The sequence below is a fragment of the Sceloporus occidentalis genome, unplaced genomic scaffold (genome assembly GCF_023333645.1).
Source record: "Sceloporus occidentalis isolate IW3139 unplaced genomic scaffold, rSceOcc1.0.p SCAF_3, whole genome shotgun sequence".
Lineage (NCBI taxonomy): Eukaryota > Metazoa > Chordata > Lepidosauria > Squamata > Phrynosomatidae > Sceloporus > Sceloporus occidentalis.
The window spans coordinates 45,170,936-45,192,837 of NW_028316983.1; the positions used below are offsets into that span (position 1 = coordinate 45,170,936).

Genomic DNA, 21,902 nt, shown 5'->3' on the forward strand with positions numbered 1-21,902 from the left:
AGATGGAGCCATCCTGGCTTCTCTTAGGAGGGAATTCCAGAGCTTGGGAGCAGCCACAGAGAAGGCCCTCTCTTTTGTTCCCACCAAACATGCCTGAGAGGGTGGTGGAACAGAGAGAAGGGTCTCTCCAGATGATCTCAATACTCTGGGGGGCTTGTACAGGAGATACGATCCTTCACATAACCTGGGCCCAAGCCGTATAGGGTTTTATAAGTCAAAACCAGCACTCTGAATTGTGCCCGGAAACAGACTGGCAACCAGTGGAGCTGTTGTTTCCTGTAGCCAGCTCTGGTTAACAGCCTGGATGTAGCTCTTTGGACTAGTTGAAATTTCTGAGTACTTTTCAAAGGTAGCCTCACATACAGTGCATTACATCAGTCCAGATGGGATGAACCACCATGGCCAGATCTGACTTCTCCAAGAATGGACGCAGTTGGCACACGAGTTTTAGCTGTGGAAAAGCACTCCTGATCGCCACTGATCTCTGGGTTTCCAGCTCAGCAGTTAATCAAGAAGTACTCCCAAACTACGAACCTGAGTTTTCAGGGGGAGTGTAACCCCATCTAACACAGGTTGAATCCCTATTCCCAGATCTGAATTTCAACTGATCAGGAGCACCTCTGTCTTGTCTGGATTAAGCTTCAATTTGTTTGCCCTCATCCAGTCCATTATAGTGACCAGACACCAGTTTAGGACAGAAAGAGCTTCCTTGGTATTCGGTGGAAAGGAGTGAGAGCTTTTTTACTGTAAGAGCTGTTCAGCAGTGGAAAAGACTGATGGACTCTCCTTCTTTGGGAGTCTTTAGACAAAGGTTAGATGGTCATATTTCAGGAGTGTTTTAGTCGTGTATTCTTGTACAGCAGGGAGTTGGACTGGATGAGTCTTTTGGTCCTGTCTACCTCTATCATTCTATAGGCTCTATATAAATTAGTGGGACACAGTGAGCTGTGTACATGGTAATCTTGCAGCTGTTTCTAACATGATGGCAGCTGGGGAAAAATGAAATCATAATTTGGAGATGGCTCAGTATGATTCACATTAGTATACATGTAACCTGTGTCCATCATATGTCCTATCTATCTATACATTATTATCCATTTGCATGTCATTATCCTTGGTTTGCTCTATGAATAATGGCTGAAATGTGTAATCTTAGCTCTTTACTGACTCGGAGTATTGATTGGGTCAGCCTGACCATTAAACAGAGAAAGGCAGCTGATTTTGGATATCCAAATTATTGGGATGGGCAGCATATAACCAGCTATTTGATTTATTATTTTTGTATTTTTATTCTCAGTAAGAGGAATTTGAAGGATTTTCTGCCCTAGGTGCCTAAATAACTTGGATATGCTGCATCTTGAATTGTGCGTGTGTGTATGGAATTTGCCATTTTACACTGGACAACAAAATGTCTTGTGTTAAATTCAATTACCCCTTTTTAGCCAACAGACACACACACACACACACACACACACACACACACACACTTCCCAAACCAGTGCCTTCAAATAGAGAGCCATGGTCATCACCCAGTCTAAATAGACAACTGTGCCCTGAGACAGATGAGCCTAACTTCAGTTAATCAGCATGAATTTTGGAAACATATTGTGAGCACAAAATCTGGCCTAACTCCTAGTTGCCAACCTTGGCTGTTTATTGTTAGTGGGTTCCTCAATTGCATGATGTTGAAACTACTGTCAGTCAAAATCCATGCTGCCGTTCAAAGTGAACTATTGAACTTGAGAAATAAATGCAGTTTCTGTTGCAATCTGGGTATAAATGGAATAGTTTCCTTACCTTGCTTGTTAAGTGGAAAAGGAGATGGCTTCTCCAGAACTGCCAACAATTGATAAAATGCAAAGTGATGGAAGAGCTTGTGTGCCCTACAATCCTTGCAGTGACAAGGATTGTAAGTGAATTGTTGTTTGTCTAGGGATGTAGAAAAAGTCTCTGTGTTTCATGGAAAGCCATCTCTGTTAGATATACTTCCTTCAATGAAAGATTAATTTGAGATCTGATATGCAAAAATGGTTTCCTGTAATTAGGGGAGGAGAAGATTAGATAGTATGTGAAGACTGAGTGAAGGAGAAGGGTAGAGTAGTGAATTATAGGTAGGAGGAGGGGAAGAAGTGAAGGTTTGAAAGGTACGAGATGGAAGGAGAAGGCGATAGGGAAGGGAATTAGAAGGAGTAAGTGTAGGGAAGATAGGGATGATGATGTTTAGAAGAAGAAGAAGAAGAAGGGGAAGGGGAAGGGGAAGGGAAGGAGGTATTAGTTGCTGATGTAATTTGTATGTGTGTAATGTGGTATGGATTTTTGGAATAGATATTATATTATACTTTAAAAATTAAATTTAAAAAAAATGGCTTCCTGTAATCAAAGAGGTTGAGGAGGACTGTAAAAGTTAATCTAGTCCAGTTTACTCCTGATGCAGAAATGCACAGCTACAACATGCCTGATATGTTGGTCATGCACACACTGTTTTCTGGTTTTTAATTCTTAAGATTATAGCTCTATAGAAATTCATTTTGCTAGTTTTGTCTCAATTCTCCATTCTGTCAGGTTCATCTAAAATCCTATTTCTGTCCTCTAGAGTATTAGCTATCTCTCCCAGTTTCATATTGTCTTCTTGTCCAGTGTCATGCATAGAGGCTTTAGTATTTCACTTCACATGAGATGAAGCATCTGGATAGTGCTTCCTTGTTTGATCTCAACTATGACCAGTCAGCTCAGGATGTTCTACAGTGCGTTCCTGCTGAGTGAACTTTTCCTGATGCAGGCTTTGACTCCCTACATGAATGAGATGAATGCCATACAACCTAACCACATGGTGTGGAATGTTTAGGCATGGTAGGGCTAGGTTCACCTAGGTTCATACATAAACAATAGTGTAATCTGTAGGATGGATGGAGACTGATAGAAAGGTAGCTGGCACAGAGTGAAGATATCAAGATACTGTCAAGTTTTATCCTTCAAGGTGTAGAAGAGGAGTATAAGGTGGGGCTTCTGAAGACAGCCATCTGGATGTGCCCTTACAGTGCTTTTTAAATATATCTTGGCTGGTCTGTATTAATAGCAAGACAGGCACAAGACATTTTTTTCTGCCTCAAAGAATACAAATGTTCCCCCTGCCCATTCCATATGGTGAAGCTGACTAGACTGCCAGGTGAATGTTACTTTAAGCAATTCTGATGAGAGAGTAAACTTTTGCAGAAGAGGCAGCAGGGTACTTTAGGGGCCTAAACTGTGAAATATCTGAATAAAAATAACAATTCATTTATACCTCGCCCTTTCCCCAATACTGGGATCCAACATGGCTTACAAAGGTTAAAACAAATACAATTAAAACAGTTACAAAATGAGAAATAGCAACATATTAAAAATTTATCATTAAAATACAATTAAACAGTACTTAGAATTGTAAAACCCTTTAAAATAGATAATTAAAAGACAAAATAAAATAAAAAAATAAGCAGAACAAACATCATACCATTAAAAGCCCTCAAAACTCCAATAGTTATCTAGACATCTAGTGGTGAGAACAGTACAGCTCAGGAGGAAAAGTTAGAAATAAGTCTATCAGTTTTTGTTGTCTTAGCTAATTGTCTCCCGCCACCTAATGTTAGGGGCTGACCTTGATTGCTAGTGTTCAAGATTAACATAAAAGAGATGGTGTTTTTTTTCTGCATGGTACTATCTGTAGTGGTCTTGACCTTTAAGTGCCTCTTTCCTCTCTGCCTCTGAGAAGCAACTTGTCCTCAAAATAACTAGGAGGGAGAACATTGTGTTTCATAGCTACTAGTATAATCAACTTTGGGTGGTTGTTGTTTCTATTTGAAAATGGTTAGGCCTTGTCTGTTGAATAAAGTCTTTCTTTCCATAATTTGATCTGTTTTCCCATCTTTCTGAAAAGGCTTACTAGTCAAATGATCGAGAAGAAACAACATTTAGCTGAATTCTGGCAAACAACACTGAAAGTCTGTAATCATTGCAGAGCACGAAACATGTGTCACCCAGCTTGCTATGCTTTTTAAAGATTAAGTCCAATGCCACTTTGATTCTGGTCTGGGATTGCAGAGATTCTATCAAACTGGGACTGCAGCTACACTGCAAAATTAAAGCAGTTTGACACTGCTTTAACTACCATGGCTCAATGCTATGAAATTCCAGGATTTCTAGTTTTGTGAGATATTTAGTCTTCTCTGGTGCCACAACAAACCATAAATCCCAGCATTTCATAAGATGGAGCCATGATAGTTAAAACGATGCCAAACCACATTAATTTACAGTGTGGCAGCACCCTAGGTTTTGCTTTTGAAGGGTTGCTTTGTTTTTGCATTCATTGTGCTGTATCCTCTGATGCAATTCTGACCTATATTTCTCTTCTCCTTTAGATGGGAAACATTCCAAACAGGGCCCAGCACTGTGTAACCCACAGTTATTTGGCATCTGACATGGCAGCACAACACTTGCTGGCAGGCAGTGTTTGTGGGAAGCTCCATTACATCACCAGAGATCCTTTAGCCTTTTCCTTGCTCTTCCCTCCTCCTCCTCTCATATTTTACTGTCAGAATCTTCATATCTTTCCTAGGAAAGGCCTCTGTTATGAACTTTCCTGGCACAGTGCCTTAGCAATATTGTACACTGGATGCATCCAGCACCATCTTGCTTGTCTGATGCAGAATCTATCTTCAGCACCAGAGCATCAGGAATGCATTGGTTGTCAGATGAGAGAAAGCTGATGAACTAGAGAGCCCAAGTTAATAAGTTAGTCAGCATTAACAGATGAGAAAATGGGGGAGGGCATCACATCAGTGACTGGAGATGATTTAAGAGTCAGTCTGAAATATAGAAGAAAGTATCCTCTTGCCCAGACAAGGGCTGTGATATTGATGCTAGACTTAGCTAATACAAAGAAGCTAATGTTGCTTACTAGAGTTGCCAAACCTCAGACCAACAGTTGTAGTTTGAGGAAATTGCTGTGCTTCTCTAGGTCTTCATCTAGATATATAAATCTCAGGGCAGATGCCACCAGAGGAAAAGAAAGTTAAATTTTTATGTATGGGTTGCTTTAAATCCTGGGATCCTATCAGCACCCATTCCCAGCTGGAGCCGTACATACAGTCTGCCCACCCCAGCCTCAGGCATGCCATCTGCGGATTTGAGCATCTGCAGATGGCCCTACCCCATTTGCCCCAATGATAGTCCAGGCACATAGTTGTGCTGCCATGTCCACATGCACAGCACATTGACATTGAAAACAATGGGGCTTGAGGCTCTGCGGTTTTTGGCATCCTCAAGTATGGGGTCCAGAACTTAACCCATGTGGATACAAAGGGCCCTGTGGATATATATTTATAGGTTAAGCCAGATAAATCCCTGGGGTTGATTCTATGGCTGCAAGGCATATTTTTTATTTTTTCAAAAATATTTATTTGCTCCAAAATGCCTACTGGGGGTGTGGGGTGCATTTTTGACATATTGCCCCCAGCAGCCATTTTATACCATGAGAGGCTTTTATTAAGTTAGGAAACAAGCTTTCAGTCACTTACTATTGCTAAAAAGGGGCCTCTCTTGGACTTATGATGACCCAAGAGGACCCACAGCATAGCAAAGTGCCAACATGATCCCTATAGGGCATTGTGGGGCAAAAATGATGGGAGGGGGGTTGGAGGGGGGTCTCTTGTGGGGCCAATACAACCTTCTACTGTAGCCTACTACAGTTTCCCATCCCTGCCTTAAAGTTTGTGAAAGATCTCTTTCAGCAAAGATGGTGAAAGTGAGTCAGACTTTTGTTTCTGGATAAATAGACCAGGCTGCTAGTCATGTGGTTTATGATGATATGAATAAACCTAATTCATGTAGAGGATGACACGTCCATTTTCCAGATGTAGCTAACTCAAATGTGTGACAAATCAGAATGTGGGGATTTCCTCCTGCTCCTTCTAGAATATATTTCTTTCTCAGATTGTGCTCTCTCAAGGCGGTGGCAGGCAGGATTTTAGGAAATGAGCCATTGAGAATAGGGTCAGTGAAGTACCTCTAAAAACAAAAACAAGCAAACAACTCAGAGCAAACTTCCTCTCAGGAATTAACTCTGTTTCCTGCCCTTCCAGATGGAGCAAGGTTGAAGCCAAGACAGCAGCTGGAGGACAGGATGAAGGAAAGGTTGAGACAAGCAGAGACAAACAGGAAAGGATTTATCTTTTTCATATTTGTTCATCTATCTGTCTGTCTATCTGTCTATCTATCTATCTATCTATCTATCTATCTATCTATCTATCATCTGTTCCTCCCTCTGCTAACACACACACTCTAACACAAAAGGGATTGATTGTTATGGAGCTGTAACTCTCAGTGGTCTGAGAACTGTGACAAGGGTGACTGAGCTTCCATCACCCAAAAGGCTTAGCAACATAAATTAGCTTAGCATTGGGAGGAGAAGCTGCCTCCCAGCTCTAGAGTAACCACTTGGCAGGCAGTATAGGATCCTGTGTGAGTCTGCAGGAGAGAGAGAGAGAGAGAGAGAGAGAGATGGATGTTTGGGCCAGAAAACATCTGGTGAGCAATAGGATTTGAACTCCCCAAATGTTGCATTCCTGTATGGAGGGAGGTGCAGCATGTGAGTGGTGGTGACTCTGTGTAGCCCAAGATTCAGGTAAGTCTCCCTTTCCCCCTCCCTCACAGGGCTGCCTGTTCTGGGGCTGCAGTGCAGGAAGGTTGATTCTAAGGAGTTGCAGGAGACTCTGATGCTGGAGTGTAGGACATTGTAAAGCACTGGGGCCTCCTCAAAGCAGAAGGTGGTATCCAAAGTCTCTGCATTTGGGCCGGGCACTGACATTTTTGAGTGGAGAGTCTGAAGACCTTTGGAAAAAGGACAAAGACTTGAAAATGGGCCATCTGCGTGGGAGCTTTGAGCAGGTCTCTTAGAAGAACAGAGCTGAGGATTGGGAAAACATTGTACATTCATCCCTTCACATTTGCGGCTTTGACTTTTGAGGATTTTATTATTCACTGATTTTATCAATATGTTCTCTCCAGGAACATCTAGGTCCTCCAGCACAACTGTATGGTCAAAAGTTGCACCGAAGAACCTAGAGATTCGTAGAGAGAACACTCCACTAGGCAATTCTATGGTCAATGTCTGGCAGATATTGGTTCTCCAGTTGCACTGGAGATTCGTAGAGAGGTGTTCTCACAGGTAAAAACATAGAGTTTTTGTTATTTGTGGTCTTTCCACATTCATGGGGGTCCGGTGCCCCTAACCCCAGTGAATGTGGAGGGACAAGTGTATTATTGGGGATAGCTGCTTGCCCAGTTGCAATGGAGTATAGGAATTAGTGAGTCCCTGTTTGGCTAGTTTGACCACTTTTTGTGCTGTTTTTCCATTTGATAGTGGGATTCTTAGAAAGCTTTGATTCCTCCCCCCCCCCCCATCATATTTACTGTGGAAAGTATTTATGTCAACAAAGTCAGTAATTTTTTAGCTTTACACTGGTGAAGCTTTATTGATAAAGATATGTTATTTTCCCCATTCCTATCTCTGTTTCTAGAATGAGTTGTAAACAATTAGGTTGCTCCTGTACTGACATTTCATTATTTTTCTTTAACCTGAAAGATTTCCCTAAAATTGGCAGAGTATGGAAAGCTATTTCAATAAAATAATTAGTTTTTGTAATTCATTGTGGTGTTTAAAAAAAGGAAACAATTCCTTCTTTTTCAGTAGTAGAATAAATAAGAGAACATTAGAGTCACTTGAACAGGGAGTAAGACATGCCTGCTAATATGTTTCTTTCTTTTTTTGTTTGTATTTATACAAAATATAAAAATATACATTTGTTCCTTTCTTGCTACATTGCTGAAATTATTTGGCCTAAAAATAATAAAAAATCTGGTGATGATAGCATGCCAGTGAAACTATGGTCTGCATCCCATTGATAATTTACAGGTTGAGTCTCTCTTATCCAAACTGATTTGGACCAAAAATGTTTTGAATTTCAGAATTTTTTGGATTTTGGAATATTTCCATATATATAATGAGATATCTTGTAGATGGGATAAAGTCTAAACATGAAAATAATTTATGTTTCCTTTACACCTTATACACATAGCTTGAAGGTAATTTTATACACAATATTTTTAATAATTTTGTGCATGAAATGAAGTTTGTATACATTGAACTATCAGAAAACAAAGGTGTCATTATCTCAGCTACCCATGTGGACATTATTATTATTATTATTATTATTATTATGTTTTATTTATATAGCGCTGTAGATTTGCACAGCGCTGTACATACAAACAATAAAATAGATAAAAGTAAACCTGCCCATGGTGTACAATGTAAGAAATAAGAGCATAATACATATAAATAATACATAATCATACAGGAAAGGGTTCAATAAGACAGGCAACAAATTAAAAACATCAAATAGCAAATAATAGTCACGCAATGCCTGGCAATGCTTCTCTGAACAGGATGATCTTCAAGTCAGTTTTGAAACTAGTTAAAGAAGTGATGACCCATGCAGCTTGTGGGGGAAGGAGGTTCCAGGAGTGAGGGCAGCAAGTGAAAAGGGATGAATCTGGGACAGGGCAGAGAAAATCCTGGGCTGAGACAGCAGACCTTGACTACCAGAATGGAGGGCATGAGTGGGAAGGTGAGGAGAAAGAAGGTCTGATAAATAAGGAGGGGCCAGCCCATGGAGGGCTTTAAAAGTCAGCAACAGAAGCTTATACTGAATACGGAAGGGGAAGGGGAGCCAGTGAAGGGATGACAACAAAGGAGAGATATGGTCGGAGCGGTGGGCGGATTTAATAATGTGTGCAGCTGAATGCTGCATAGAAATCAAAGGATGGAGGTGAGAAAGAGGAAGCCCTGCCAGAAGGATGTTACAGAAATCAAGTCGTGAGACCACTAGGGCATGGATCAGAATCTTGGCAGTAGAGGCAGATCGAAATGGTCAGATTTTGGCAATATTGTATAAAAAGAATCTACATGCCTTAGCTGTGGTTGGGATCTGGGGGATACACGACAGGGAAGAATCAAAAATAAAACCAAGACTATGAGCTTGCTGGATTTTTTGGGTTTTGGAATATTTTAGAACTTAGAATTTTTGACAAGGGAGACTCAACCTGTATATTCTGTTGAATTTTTATCCTTATCAAATATCTATCTATTCCTTGCAATGAGTGTCTCAATACCTTAAAGTCACCAGACTGTGTCTGATCTTAAAGTATTAAGCAGGGTTAGCCCTGGTTAATATTTAGATGGGAGATCGCCAAAGAATACTAGATGCTGCAGGCCAGTGTTTCTCAAACAGTGTGGTTGGATCCCCAGGTAGACATGAGAATTGCTCAAGGTATTCTTTGCTGAAGAAAACCCTATGAAGTTCATGGAGTCACCATAGGACGACAGACAACTTGAAGGCATATGCAAACAAAAACATTCCTTGCAGCAGGATTTCCAGTGAAGGGGAACAGCTTCATGAACACATTGTGGCTGTCAAGTTTCTCAACTGCCACTAAAGTTTTGTAATGTGAGATCATTTCTTGGGCTAACACTTGGACTATACGTCATTTTTAGTCCCCAGCTATTTATGTAATGAAACTGAGCATCAGAAATGTAGAAGTGAAGAAATTGATCTTTCATTATATATCTCACCTCAAAGAATCCTCACATTTTGACAGCATGGCATGTGTTTGTGTGTACATATTCATACTCTCTTCCCAGTCATCTCTATATTGTGATTTTTTCCCCTGATACCCTAACTAATTTGTTGTTGTTGTGGTGTAACTTAAAATCATTTCTGACTTATAGTGACCCTAAGGCAAACCTATCATGGTATTTTCTTGGCAGGATTTGTTCAGAGGAGGTTTGCCATTGCCTTCCAGATCTGATTTAATATGTTTGATTTAAATTTAGGAGATCAGAACTTTTTAAAAATATCATCTTAATTCATATGATGTACAGTACAATTATCTGAAATGTTTTTTTCTTGTATAGCTAAAAATAATTGAACTGAAATATTTGATTAGGAACCTTACCGCATGAGCCCTGTTCTTGTAACAGTCATGCTAGTAACAAAAAATAAATAAAAGGAAACATAGTGCTTGTAGAGAAGCCATCACTGTGCCTCTTCTCAACAGTCTTCTTGATTCTCCTTAACCCCATCTCCCTTTCTTATGCCCTACTCAGCATGCCTTTAGGTTTGTTTGTTTTTTAAAATCCTTTTCTGTACAATCCTGGAACTCTGCTACCCTGATTGACGTTCAAAAAAAGAAAGGAAAGAAAGAGAGAGAGAGAGAGAAAAGTCAGAAACAACTTGAAGGCACACAAAAACAACAAAATCAGGGTGCTTGGAAATATCAAGGGGGAGGGAGGACAGGGAATACGAAAGGACACTGACACCATGTGACTGGCAGTTGCACAGCTGTCCTGGGAACAATGTTTTTGCACCCAGGGACTTGCACACTTGCCAGTTCATTGATGGGTTCCCCCAGGAAGGAACAGGTTGGGACAGAACAGCAACAAGTCGGAGGTTTTGTCGTGCAATAACTGTTACCAGAGCTGCTCCTTTCCTGGTGTAATTGTGGTTTAAAACCACATGTAGTAATGTCCTAGGAGAAAAAAATCAGTAGCACTGACCTAAAGTGATTTAAATGTTGCATTAAATGTTATATTAACATAGCACAAATCCAAATACTTGTAAAAATGTTAATGACATGAAAAATCAGTGGCATGCACTGTTCTTAAGATGATAATAACACTAGCTCAGAAAAAGGTAAGTACTGTTTGGCTGTGGTAAGATTACTATCAGTTTACAGTTTGTTCTTCCTTTTTGTTATTATCATCTTAAGACCTAGTATATGCCATCAATATTCTGTTTGTGGAATGCCTTCCTTGGGCCCTTACATTGGCCCCACTTGGTTCTGACACTAATACGTTCTGCTGTCAAAATAATATATGGCTTTTTAAAATCAAGTCTTTGGGGACTAACTGTTTTTCTCCCGAAGAGAAAAGTTGGCCCTCTATCCACAGATTCTTTATCTTTATTGATGGTTTGGAAATATTCCAAAAATATGTAAAGTCCAAAAAGTAAACCTTGATTTTGCCACTTTATATAAAGAACACCATTTTAATGTGCCATTGTATTTAATGGGACTTGAGCATCCATGGATTTCTGTATCTATATGGGGTCCTCCAACCAAACCCCAATAGATACCAAGGGCCCACTGTACATGTACATGGTTTCAAACCATGTTTGAAAAGCTGTTGTAGCTTGTTAAACCAATATCATAGTTTTAGTCCATTGAGACTATTGTCTAATATGTTTAACGTGTTGAAATGATGGTTTAAAATGTTCAATTAAACATGCTAAAAAATTTTTAATATGTTTTTAGTCTGTTCAATTGATCTTCATTGTTTAAGAGCTGAATTGTTTTAAATGGTTTCCATTAGTAATAATACCATCATGGAAGTCAGAGAATAAATATTTTAAGTAACAAATAATGAATAACATACAATGATGGTAATTAATTCTTAGGGGATGGGCATTACTTTTTTCAGTAACATGAATATTCATTAAAAAGAGACCCAAGGAAAAGTGAACCACTTGGTGAACCTACCACGTTTCTTGGATAGATAGATTTGGCTATAAAACTTTCAGCCTTAACTTCCTCTGCATTTCCCCCCTCCCAGGTTGATCCTTGCCAACTGAGATTTGCTGATGATGAATGGAACAGCCAATGTGAACGCAACTGGACGTACCCACTATGCCTCCTCTATTCCTGTTCCCAGAGCTGCATCCCACAGCAAGATACACACTCTGGTGGCATCACCAAAATTACCCCCAAGGCAGAACAGTGTGGGAGCGGTTCCCTCACAGAGGGCACCATCACCCAGGTCAGGCAAGGGAGTGCTTAGCTCAAGCAGTGGAACTCCCAAAGGATCCAAGCAGAAGCCCGGTCTCAAGAAAGCAGAGGGACCTGAGAGTCATGTTGGAATGGACGTGATGGAGTCCAATCTCAGCCAGAGCATGGTGCCTAGCTGCAGTAGTCCCCGAGGGGTGCATAAGGCCAGTTCCAGAAATGCCAGCTCAGCTAAGAAAGCTGTTGTACAAGCAACAGAGAGAGTAAAAGATGTCACAAGACAAGCAGAAGACAGTAGCAGCCTAAGTGTCAAGAAAGGTCCTGGGAAGCTTACCACTGCTTCTGAACCTGCAAAAACCTCTCACCTCCCAGGGAAGAGCCCTTCCTATCTCAGCCTGTATAGTGAGACTTTGTTGTCCAGGTCTTCAGAGGGACCCACCACAAAGAGGCCACAGAGTTGTCCAGTAAAAGACCAGTGGACCTCAGAAACAAACTGGAAAGGAAGTGGAACATCCAAAATGGAGGACAAACCTCAAGTGATCTCATTGGATACAAGCAACCTTAATAAGGGCCCTGCGCTACACACTGGACCCATCAGTTTTTCTTCTGTTCCACAGCACAACCATCCCATCATGGCCACTGTAGCCCCTTTTCATTATCGGTGAGTAGCATGTCTGTAAATGTGAAATCATTGGCAGGTGCTTTGGGATGTTCCTGTCTGAGTCATCCAGTTTCAACACTCGGGGGAGAGAGGAGGTCTCCTGGATTGTTCTCTTTCCACCAAAGCAAACACAGAGAAAGGCAGTGGCCCCACTCCACAAAATACTGCTTTTTTTTTTTTTTTTGTTAAAGGTCAGAGTTTGAAAAAAAAAGTTTCCTGTTTTACTACAGTGCCCAGAATCCCCCATGACTTTGGCTATGCTGGCCAGGGATTCTGGAGTTGTAGTCAAAAAGGTAACATTTCCAAGTTCTGTTCAAGGGTAGCATTTTATGAAATTTGCAGATAGGAGCCATAGCAGAGACACTAACAAGAGAACCAACTCCATGTTAGAGTCAGTGTTAGAACCAAATTAGATATAACTATGACAAAACTGATCAGGTAAGAATTCAGTGGATCTATGCATTAGATTGCTCAGAGAAAAGTGTTTGCTTTCCTTAGTGTCCAGCTCAGCCACCATTTTTCATGTTAATGCTCAATTGACCTGCAGGAGCTTTGTTGAGGAACCCTGAAGGTGAGCTATGTTTAGTTGTAAGTTGGAGGTACATGGTACAATAGTAACAGGAACACTCGGACCTGTTACAGACAGCCAAAATAAAGCTGCTTCGAGTCACAGTGGAGGTATGGTGTTTCAATGATGCATGCGTCCTAAGAGTCCAAAAGTCACACCAAAGCCACGCTCCAGTCCTTAGGGATGGAGTGTGGCTTTGGTGAGACTTCTGGACTCTTAGGACGCATGCATCATTAAAACACCATACCTCCACTGTGACTCGAAGCAGCTTTATTTTGGCTGTCTGTAACAGGCCTCAGTTCAGTGAACCTTTATGCAGCCCAAACATTCACTGTGGTAACTGAATCATGTGAGTTGTCACATTAGATCAAAGAAGTTAGTGACTTTTAGAAGGATCTGGTCAGAAGTCCTGTACAGAGGTCATATAAAGGGATGAACAATGGACTGAACTATAAGGAATTCTCCATGCAATTTGTTTATGTTGCAACTGTGTGAACAAACTTATTTTAAACCCTTCCTTTATGCCTAAAGCAGGTCTGGCCCTGATGAAAATGGCTCCAACTGGCCAGTTATTCACCCTGTAAGCTTTGGGAGGTGTCAGTGGTCAATTTTATCCCCCTACCCTGTTTTTCAGGGTGACGCACAAAGCATCTGGGTGGGCAGAAATGGTTGCTTGGTGTACAGTGAGGACAATGCTAGATGATAGGGTTATCCCTTGGTCCCTGGAATTTGTCCCCCCCCCCCCCTGGCTGTAGCTCAACAAATGTATGATAAGTATAGAGTGGCACTGACCTAGTGTGCTTTTCCTACCTACTAGGAGACAAAATGAAAAAGACAGAAACAGTCTTCCTAAGGAAGAACACACATATGAAGTGCAGCAGCCTAGTCCTACTGAAGGGCCTGTACCCAGCTTGAGAATCATAGGTAAGTAGAAATACTGGATGGATATCTTTCTTATGGGTAGCAAGTAGTCAGAGTGCATGGCACATGGTTGATTGCAGAAGGAATTTGGTCTGTTTTTTGTGTGCTGAATGTAGCAGAAGTTGGTAGCTTGAACTGGGCAACAGGCTGGTACTGGACCTATGGGCACACCATGATTATTTCACACTTTTTGAACTAGGCTTGAATCTTGGGTTACCCCCCTAGCTTTGGTCTGTTTTTATTTGTGTATCACAGGATATGTTCCTCATACCTGTTGAATGAGAAAAGGGCTTTATCAACTCATCCAATGTATGTATGGAAAATAGGTGAATGTAAAATATAAAGGAGCCTACAAAAGAGAATGTTGGCTACTAAGTTCTTTAGATATATGCAATCATTGCCAGTATTGGCAGTCAATGTAGTAAGAATATTTTCTGTGATCTTTTAATTTATATATTTTTTAAAAAAATGAATGGTCATATTGATTTGTCACTTAGTATCCTTTCTTTGATATACCTGCAACAAACACCCTTCCTTTAGGGAGAGTGTTTGATTCCTGCACAACAAATAGATATTTATTTGCACATATGTGTCTGTGTGTGTATACACCCACATGTATGCACCTGCCATTCTTGATTCCTCTCACACAAGGGATCCCTTTCCAGTTGCCTGTTGAGATCTGAAGCAATAGAATTGAATTTGCATGGCTGAAAAAGACTATATCCAAATTATGCAGGGCATCTAGGGAATATTTATTAAGGAAAATGTGCACTGATTAGCCTGTTACAGTTAAAATATGAGTTTTCTGCATGTTTTGCTCAGACATTCCTTTTCTCTACATGATGCTACCAACCTTACTAACCAAAGCATTCCTTATTGAACAGAAAGGAATTGCAGAGCAACTTTGACTGCAATTGCTATTATTCAGTGGTAATGCTCAGCATTGATAGGATAATTAATTAGGGGTTATTTCTAGCATCTCACTATAACATCCCGTTATACAGTATTTGGTTATATAAGTGTGGGAAAAGTGCAGTTTGTAGGCTCCATGCATCTCCAGAGCTGTTTTTGGATGAAAAATATTTTTTTGGCAAAGTATTTTCCCTCAAAAACCTTTCTTTGATACTGAATACCCTCAAATGCACTTGTGTGGTATGGAAGGCATATAATAATAATAATAATAATAATAATAATAATAATAATAGGATTTATTTATATGCCGCCCAATCACTGGTAATCCTGGTGGCTTACAACAGAGGGGATAATAGACAGTTCCCTGCCCTCAGGCTTACAATAACATTTGGAAGCTACCCTGAACCTTCTAGGAGTCAAAAACAATTTTTGCAAAAGTTCTCAAAAGATTTTTTGTGTGTGCCTCAAAATGGTGCAAAATAACCACCAGAGTGCATGGGGTGCATTTCCGCCACAATTTCTGGCCCATCTGGAGCCAATTTAGGCTCAGGGGAAGACTTTTTTAACCCCCAAATGTGGTGAAAATATGTGGTGGGAAAAAAAATAAAGTTTTTGACCTTGTTTTTGTGGTACTAAGTGCAGCCCTCCAGGTTTTCCTAGGCAGCTAATGCAGTCTCCTAACCTTCTACAAATCTTAGTGGTGTTTCAGAAATGGATTAAATTTTCAGCATAGGTCAGATCCAAATGCAGGTATGTTCAATGTGCTTTCGAAAAATCAAGCTGCATTATGAAGCTTTAGTATCTCCTCCTGATTTTTGTTGGCTTTTTACAACCACCACCATTGCAGTTAGGATATTCAAACAGGGTCACATTCATTGGACACATTTACACTTCACTTTAAGCTGTGAATTATAGATTATCATTTACTGGAATATAAATAAGTTGTGCTGTAGGGCATGCAAACTATTGTTTCTTGTTTTCCCCACTCCTGTTTTTTACACAATTGGGTAAATGAGCCAAGAAAGGGGAGTTTCTTAGTACTGGCTCATGAATTCTGGCTTCTTTGAAATGAGAAGCTTTGCGTTTCCCAGTTAATCTGCAGGGCCTCATTCCTTCTCCTAATACCGATAGAATCATGAAACCTACCTTGGACAAGTCCCATCCCCTCAGTCTGCAAGAAAGCCACTGGCAAACCTCCTCTGAACAGGTTTTGCCAAGAAAATCCTATGATATGATAGTCATATGTTGGAGTTGACTTGAAGGCATATGACAACAACTTAAATGTGTTACAGTGACTACTGAACATAAATACATCATTCTGGAGTTGCTGCCAAGAGACCAAGAACAGTCTCTGTACAGGCAGGTATATATTTCCAGTGTCTTACTGGTTTAGCTTTTTTGTTTTGTTTTGTTTTGTTTTAGGATCAGTGTGAAGCATTTATGCTAATTTAGGACACTGAGTGTCCAGACAAATAATATTGAATCTAGTAACCTTATTTCAAGTTTACATAACTGTTAGGGGTTGACATCCTGTTTCCCTTATGCATATATGTACATGTCCCCTTATGCATATACATGTCCTTTTGGAGTGCACTGCAAGGGTTGATATGGTTGATATTCCCTTTCTCCCTCTACACTATTCAGAGCACCCAAAGACTTACTGAACAGCCTCTGAAACCCCATGCACAGCCATTCTGTGCTTCGGTGGAGTGGATAGAATCCCAGAAGCATATGGCTATGTTGATGTAGCCAAATGCAAAGTGATCTAGCCAGGTCTCAGCACTGTTGTAATAATTTCACATCTGGCTATGGTGATGTAGCTAGATGTGTCTGTGTGTGATCCTGCCCACCCCTTCATAAAGCATGAAATGGCTGTGAAGGGGACTTCAGAGGCTGTTCATTAAGTCAAGGGGTTTTATATAGCTCAGCCTAGCATAGATCCAGCTATATAGCTGTTTTTATATAGTTATATAGTTTTATAATTTTTATATCATTCAGCTTAGCTTAGATCCAGGGATGTGGTGGCTTAGTGGTTAAGATGCCAATTCTGATGATCGGAAGATTGGAAAGTTGGCAGTTCGATGCCTAAGTAATGCATGATGGGATGAGCTCCTGTCACTAGTCTCAGCTTCTGCCAACCTAGCAGTTCGAAACCATGCAAATGCAAGGAGATAGATACTGTGTATACTCATCTATAAATCTAGAAATTTATGCCACAAAATTGACCCCAAAATTCCAGGTCGACTTATTTACGAGTCGGTATGGAAACGTGATAGCAGCTGTTTCAGATTTCCCCACGTGGTGCGGAGTTTAGCAAGAAAGAGCCAAGCAGAAAGAGTCCTGGTTGATTGATTGATATTGCTGTTTGTTTAAGAGCCCCCCTCCCGCCTGCTCGTGTGGCTGAAATGAAAGCTGAAATGATGAAGAAAAGCCTCAGTCAGAGTCGCTCGTGCCAGACACACACATACACACACTGAAGGAGCCTCCAAGTTTTACCCTTGATCTATCCATGGGTCATGGCAAAATTTATAATTTTGGCCTCAAAACCTGACCTCGACTTATACATGAGTAGTTGAGTATATATGGTAGGTACCACTTCAGAGGGAAGGTAACAGCATTCAGTGAAGTCATGCTGGCCACATGACCACCGGAGTCATCTTCGGACAATGCTGGCTCTTCTGCTTAGTAGTGGAGATGAGCACCGCCCCCTACAGTCAGTTAGGACTAGACATTCATGTCAAGGGACTACCTTTACTTTTACCTTTTTAGCATATATCCACATTCAGACTGACTACTAACATACTACTGACTAACATGTTCAATCATGTAGAACTGCAGTCATGAACTGTATATGATCGATAGAAAGCAATTAATCTTGTCAGGGCAGTTTTTGGCCCATCAATTAGCATTCCATCTTTGATTCCCAGTTCTGTGTGAAACGTAACTGCAAAGTGGGTCAGAGCTTTGGGGAGGGGGGGGAATCTTCTTTTGTTTGGAATATGGTTTTTACAATTATCCAGGAGAATTCTAGAAGCTTCCCTTCCCCACCTTTATCTTTATGTAAGGAATCTAGGAAGTGGCATAAAAACATAAATCCAGCTAATTTAATATTGTCTAATGCTGATTAGCAGCAGCTCTCCAGGGTTGAAAGCCAGGATGGTGTAGTGCTTTGAGTGCTGGACTACAACTTGAGATCAGGGTTCAATTCTCCACTCGACCGTGGACATCCACTAGGTGACTTTCAGTGAGTCACACACTCTGAGCTCTAGAAAACTCCATGATTTTGGGTTGCCATAAGTCAGAAACAACTTAAAGGCATGCAAACAACAACAACAACAACTGCAGGAGATACCAGGATTAGACCTGGGGTTTTGGAAGGTGCTGTGTTTTGGAGATAATGCTTCTTCCCTTTCTCTTAAGAAGATGATTATTTTAAAAGTTATGAGTTGCAGATATATCTCTCATCTTGTCTCCCCTTTATAAAAGAGTTTATTACCCCAAAAGTGATGCCTGCCTACTGAAGCAAGGGTTTACTGTTGCATGATCCTTTGTATTTTGGTTGAGAGGAAAAACAATTTCAAGGAAAAGGCTTGAATGATGCCATTCACATTTTCAAATTTTAACTAGTTCCATGACATCTTTGGAGCAAACTTTTTTTTAAGAGAGTGGCCATTGATGGAAATGGATTATGAGTTTATTACTACAGGGCAAATACAGTAGCTGCCTTTTCCAAGAAAGGTGAAATCTATAATCCATACCTGACTCATGCTGTATCTGCATGAAATCTTCCTGTGCTCCCAGTTCAGCAGTTCCAGCATTCTGATTGGAAGTCACATTACAGGACTTGCAAAGGAATTAGTCCCATTAGGGCGTAGGATACAAATCCTCCCTGAGGCTTCTCAGGAAAAGAATGGGCAACACGTGCATGGTAACAGGATTATGGGCCCATTCAGGAGCTTTTGCAAGAAAGGACTCCCTGGAGGGAAGGAATGGGCAGACAGAAATTGATTTGGTCAGGTCAGCTCAGTACTTGAATTATTGGTAGGTTGATCCATAATGAGATCCATAGGCCTCACCCCAGCCTGAATTCCCCCAACATTAGCCAAAAACCAGACTCCCTGTAACCTTCAAAAACAGAGGTGGGAATCATATGTCCCATCAGATGTCGTTGGACTATAACTCCCATTAGTCCTTACTGTTGACTGTGCTGACTAGGGATGATGGGAACTACAGTGCAACAATTTCTAGAGGTCTGGAGTACTCAAGTGTATAGTCACAAAAACTTATGAAGCTGGATAGCCCCTACCTAATTCTGCAAATTCTGTTCCTGTTCTTGCTTAGATATGAGCCTTTCTGCTGTCATCACCTTTAGCAAGGTTTCTCTCCCCCTAATGCGAACTCAAAACAGAATATCTTTTTGTTGTGTAAGTTCCTGTTGCTGGAGACATAGCCTTCCCTAGCCTCTTGTCTTATAAATATTCTGGGTGATGTATTGAAAGTTGCATGCTGGCACTGTGTAAGGTTGAAGCAAACCATGGGCAGAGCCAGAACCAGACATAGAAAAGACTGCAACCATATCTTCTTTCTCTCCCTCTTTCAAACATCTCTCTCTATTCCTTTGTGCTGGTGGGTTATAGGGGAGTACAGAATGTATTGCTTGTTAGCAGAGGGCACTGGAAATTAGACTGAGAAATGTATGTAATTAGAGTGAGTGTGAAATGTGACCTTAGGTCAGGGTTTTGAAATGTTACTGTTTTCAACCATCGCATTGACAAGTTGGCCGCTTTTCCTCTGATCATAGTATTGCCAGGGTAAACTAGCAAGAGACAGGTAAGGGAGCTTCTACACCAGACTTGGATACAGTAGAAGAGTGAGGGGAACCCTGGTTGTAGGGTTGGCAGCTGCACCAGCAGCAGCACATGAAATTACTACCATTTTGAGGATCTGATTCATAGCCAGGGAAGCTTTCTGGAGATCCTGCATAGAAAGGGAGTTAGACATGCACCTGCCTTGTTGGAGCCCAGCATTGCACTACTTTTTCCATTTTCACTGCCACAGCAAATACGGATGTGTTGTGTGTAAATGTGCAAAGGCAGATGGATTGACAGGCATGTGTCCAGGGCTGCTTGTAACCTGACTTCTTTGACAGATGGGAGCTCAGCACCTCCTGAGGTGCTGGGTCATATCATGACCAGTGCACTGGAGGGTGGGGTGGGGGAACAGAATCATTACTGAGGATGGTGGGGGAGGCAGCAATATGCCTGATAGCATGAAATGCACTAGAGGTGAAAGAGAGGGCAGATGGTAGCTTCTCCAACATGATTGTTTGGGTGCATTCAGCTTGAAGGCACTGCATGACTTCTAGACCCTTTGTGATCTCAGTTAACAGCCTATGGGACAGGTCTTTGTGACTGTGGTGAAGGGAATACCACAGAGAGAACCCCCAGTCCAAAAGAGGTTGGCATTGTTTGCCATTCCTAATTGCACAAGGAGGAGGTAATGACGTTGCATCTCATGATCTCTCCCCTCATTGTTCTGGGTTGCTCTTTTTTGCCCAAGCCCTTAGGGTATGGAGAGCTGGATGAGCAATCTTTGCAAATATGCTGCTTTTGGTTTTAGTGGTTTATTGTTCTGTAGTGTGTTTTTTATTATTGTATAGCTGCCTTGAATATTTTATTAGAAAGGCATGAATATAAACACAGAAGTAAATAGTTATTAAATAAAGACTGGAGGCAGGTTGGCTAAAGAAAGGGGCGGGGGAAGAATAAGAGAAGGAAACGAGACTGTGGAAGAGAATCCAGTGAAAAGGGGCGAGCTGTAAAACAAGCTGACACAGGGCCTAAAGAGAGGGGAATGTAGATGTTGGGGGGAAATAGACAAAGATTTTGTCATGCTCTGCAAGGATGGTTGTTCATATGCAGGACACCACAATTTTGTTAATGCACTGGTAGTTTTTTAGGCAGGATGCAACTGAGAGGGTAAGAGAATGGCTGTATACTATCTTAGAGCCATGACAGCACCGCATGTTTTCTAGTTCTGTGAGCATCACTCTCTTTTAGCAGATTCTTCACATTGCTGTGACTTGTAAAATATGTATGCTTCAGATGGGAGGTGGGACAGAATGGGAGCAGGTGGATAAGGTTACCTTACACCACCTTAGTACTACAATAGCCCAGCATATGTTCAGCTCTACTGTGTAGCTATTCTGTCCATATTTGGAGTACAGTAGTAGCAAAAATCCATGAGGGTGATAATCAGTATTGGTACTCAACCATCTCGATAGACAGCCATGTTTACTCTCCCCCACTTTCCCCTTCTATTTTCAAGGGCATGAGGAGAGGAGGTTTTGTATCAAACAAGGGGCACTGAGTAAGGCTGATGAAGGTGGGGGGAGAAATCAGAGCATACTGTGGAGTGGTCGTGGAAAGGGTACTGATCAGTATGAATGGTCAGTGGTGGGATATCACAGTGATCTCTTGGATTGTAGTAATGGAAAGAAATGGAAAGAAACTGAATATGTTGCCTATAAACTGGAAATAGAAGCAACAGCACCACTAAAAACAAACAGTACCATTGGGTGGTTAGTGGGAAGGGAATGGGGAAGGACTAGAGTTCTGGGCAACTTTTTATGGCAAGGTTCAAGGCTGCCATTATATTTCAGAATCCCAGAGCAGTTGTCAAGGATGCAGAGATGATAATGCTCAGATTGGCCTTGGGTGGCTGATATCACAGAACGAGGAAAAACTGGGAGGTGATGCCCTAAACTAATATCACACTTGATATCACAGAACAACTTAATACCACAGAACAACAGGGGCAGCTACTCAGAGCTCAGCATTCTACTGCCTTTGCCCAGGACCAATTCTAGGTTAAAATAAGAGGAGGGTAAGACTATATCATTATTATTATTATTATTATTATTATTATTACTAACATTTATTTATAGAGCATGGTAAAATTTGCACAGCA

The 21,902-nt window shown here is 41.0% G+C and overlaps 1 protein-coding gene across 2 annotated transcripts in view; it reads left to right on the forward strand.

Annotated features, from left to right (window-relative positions):
* NAV1 (neuron navigator 1) overlaps positions 1 to 21,902 on the forward strand; it is a 391,844-nt gene that overhangs the window by 72,232 nt on the left and 297,710 nt on the right. For both annotated transcript variants that reach the window (XM_089514299.1, XM_089514293.1), the window contains exons 2-3: positions 11,702 to 12,532; positions 13,918 to 14,024. In XM_089514299.1, coding sequence (XP_089370425.1) covers positions 11,730 to 12,532; positions 13,918 to 14,024 — 910 coding nt within the window. In that variant the 5' untranslated portion in view covers positions 11,702 to 11,729. The remainder of the gene's footprint in view (positions 1 to 11,701; positions 12,533 to 13,917; positions 14,025 to 21,902) is intronic.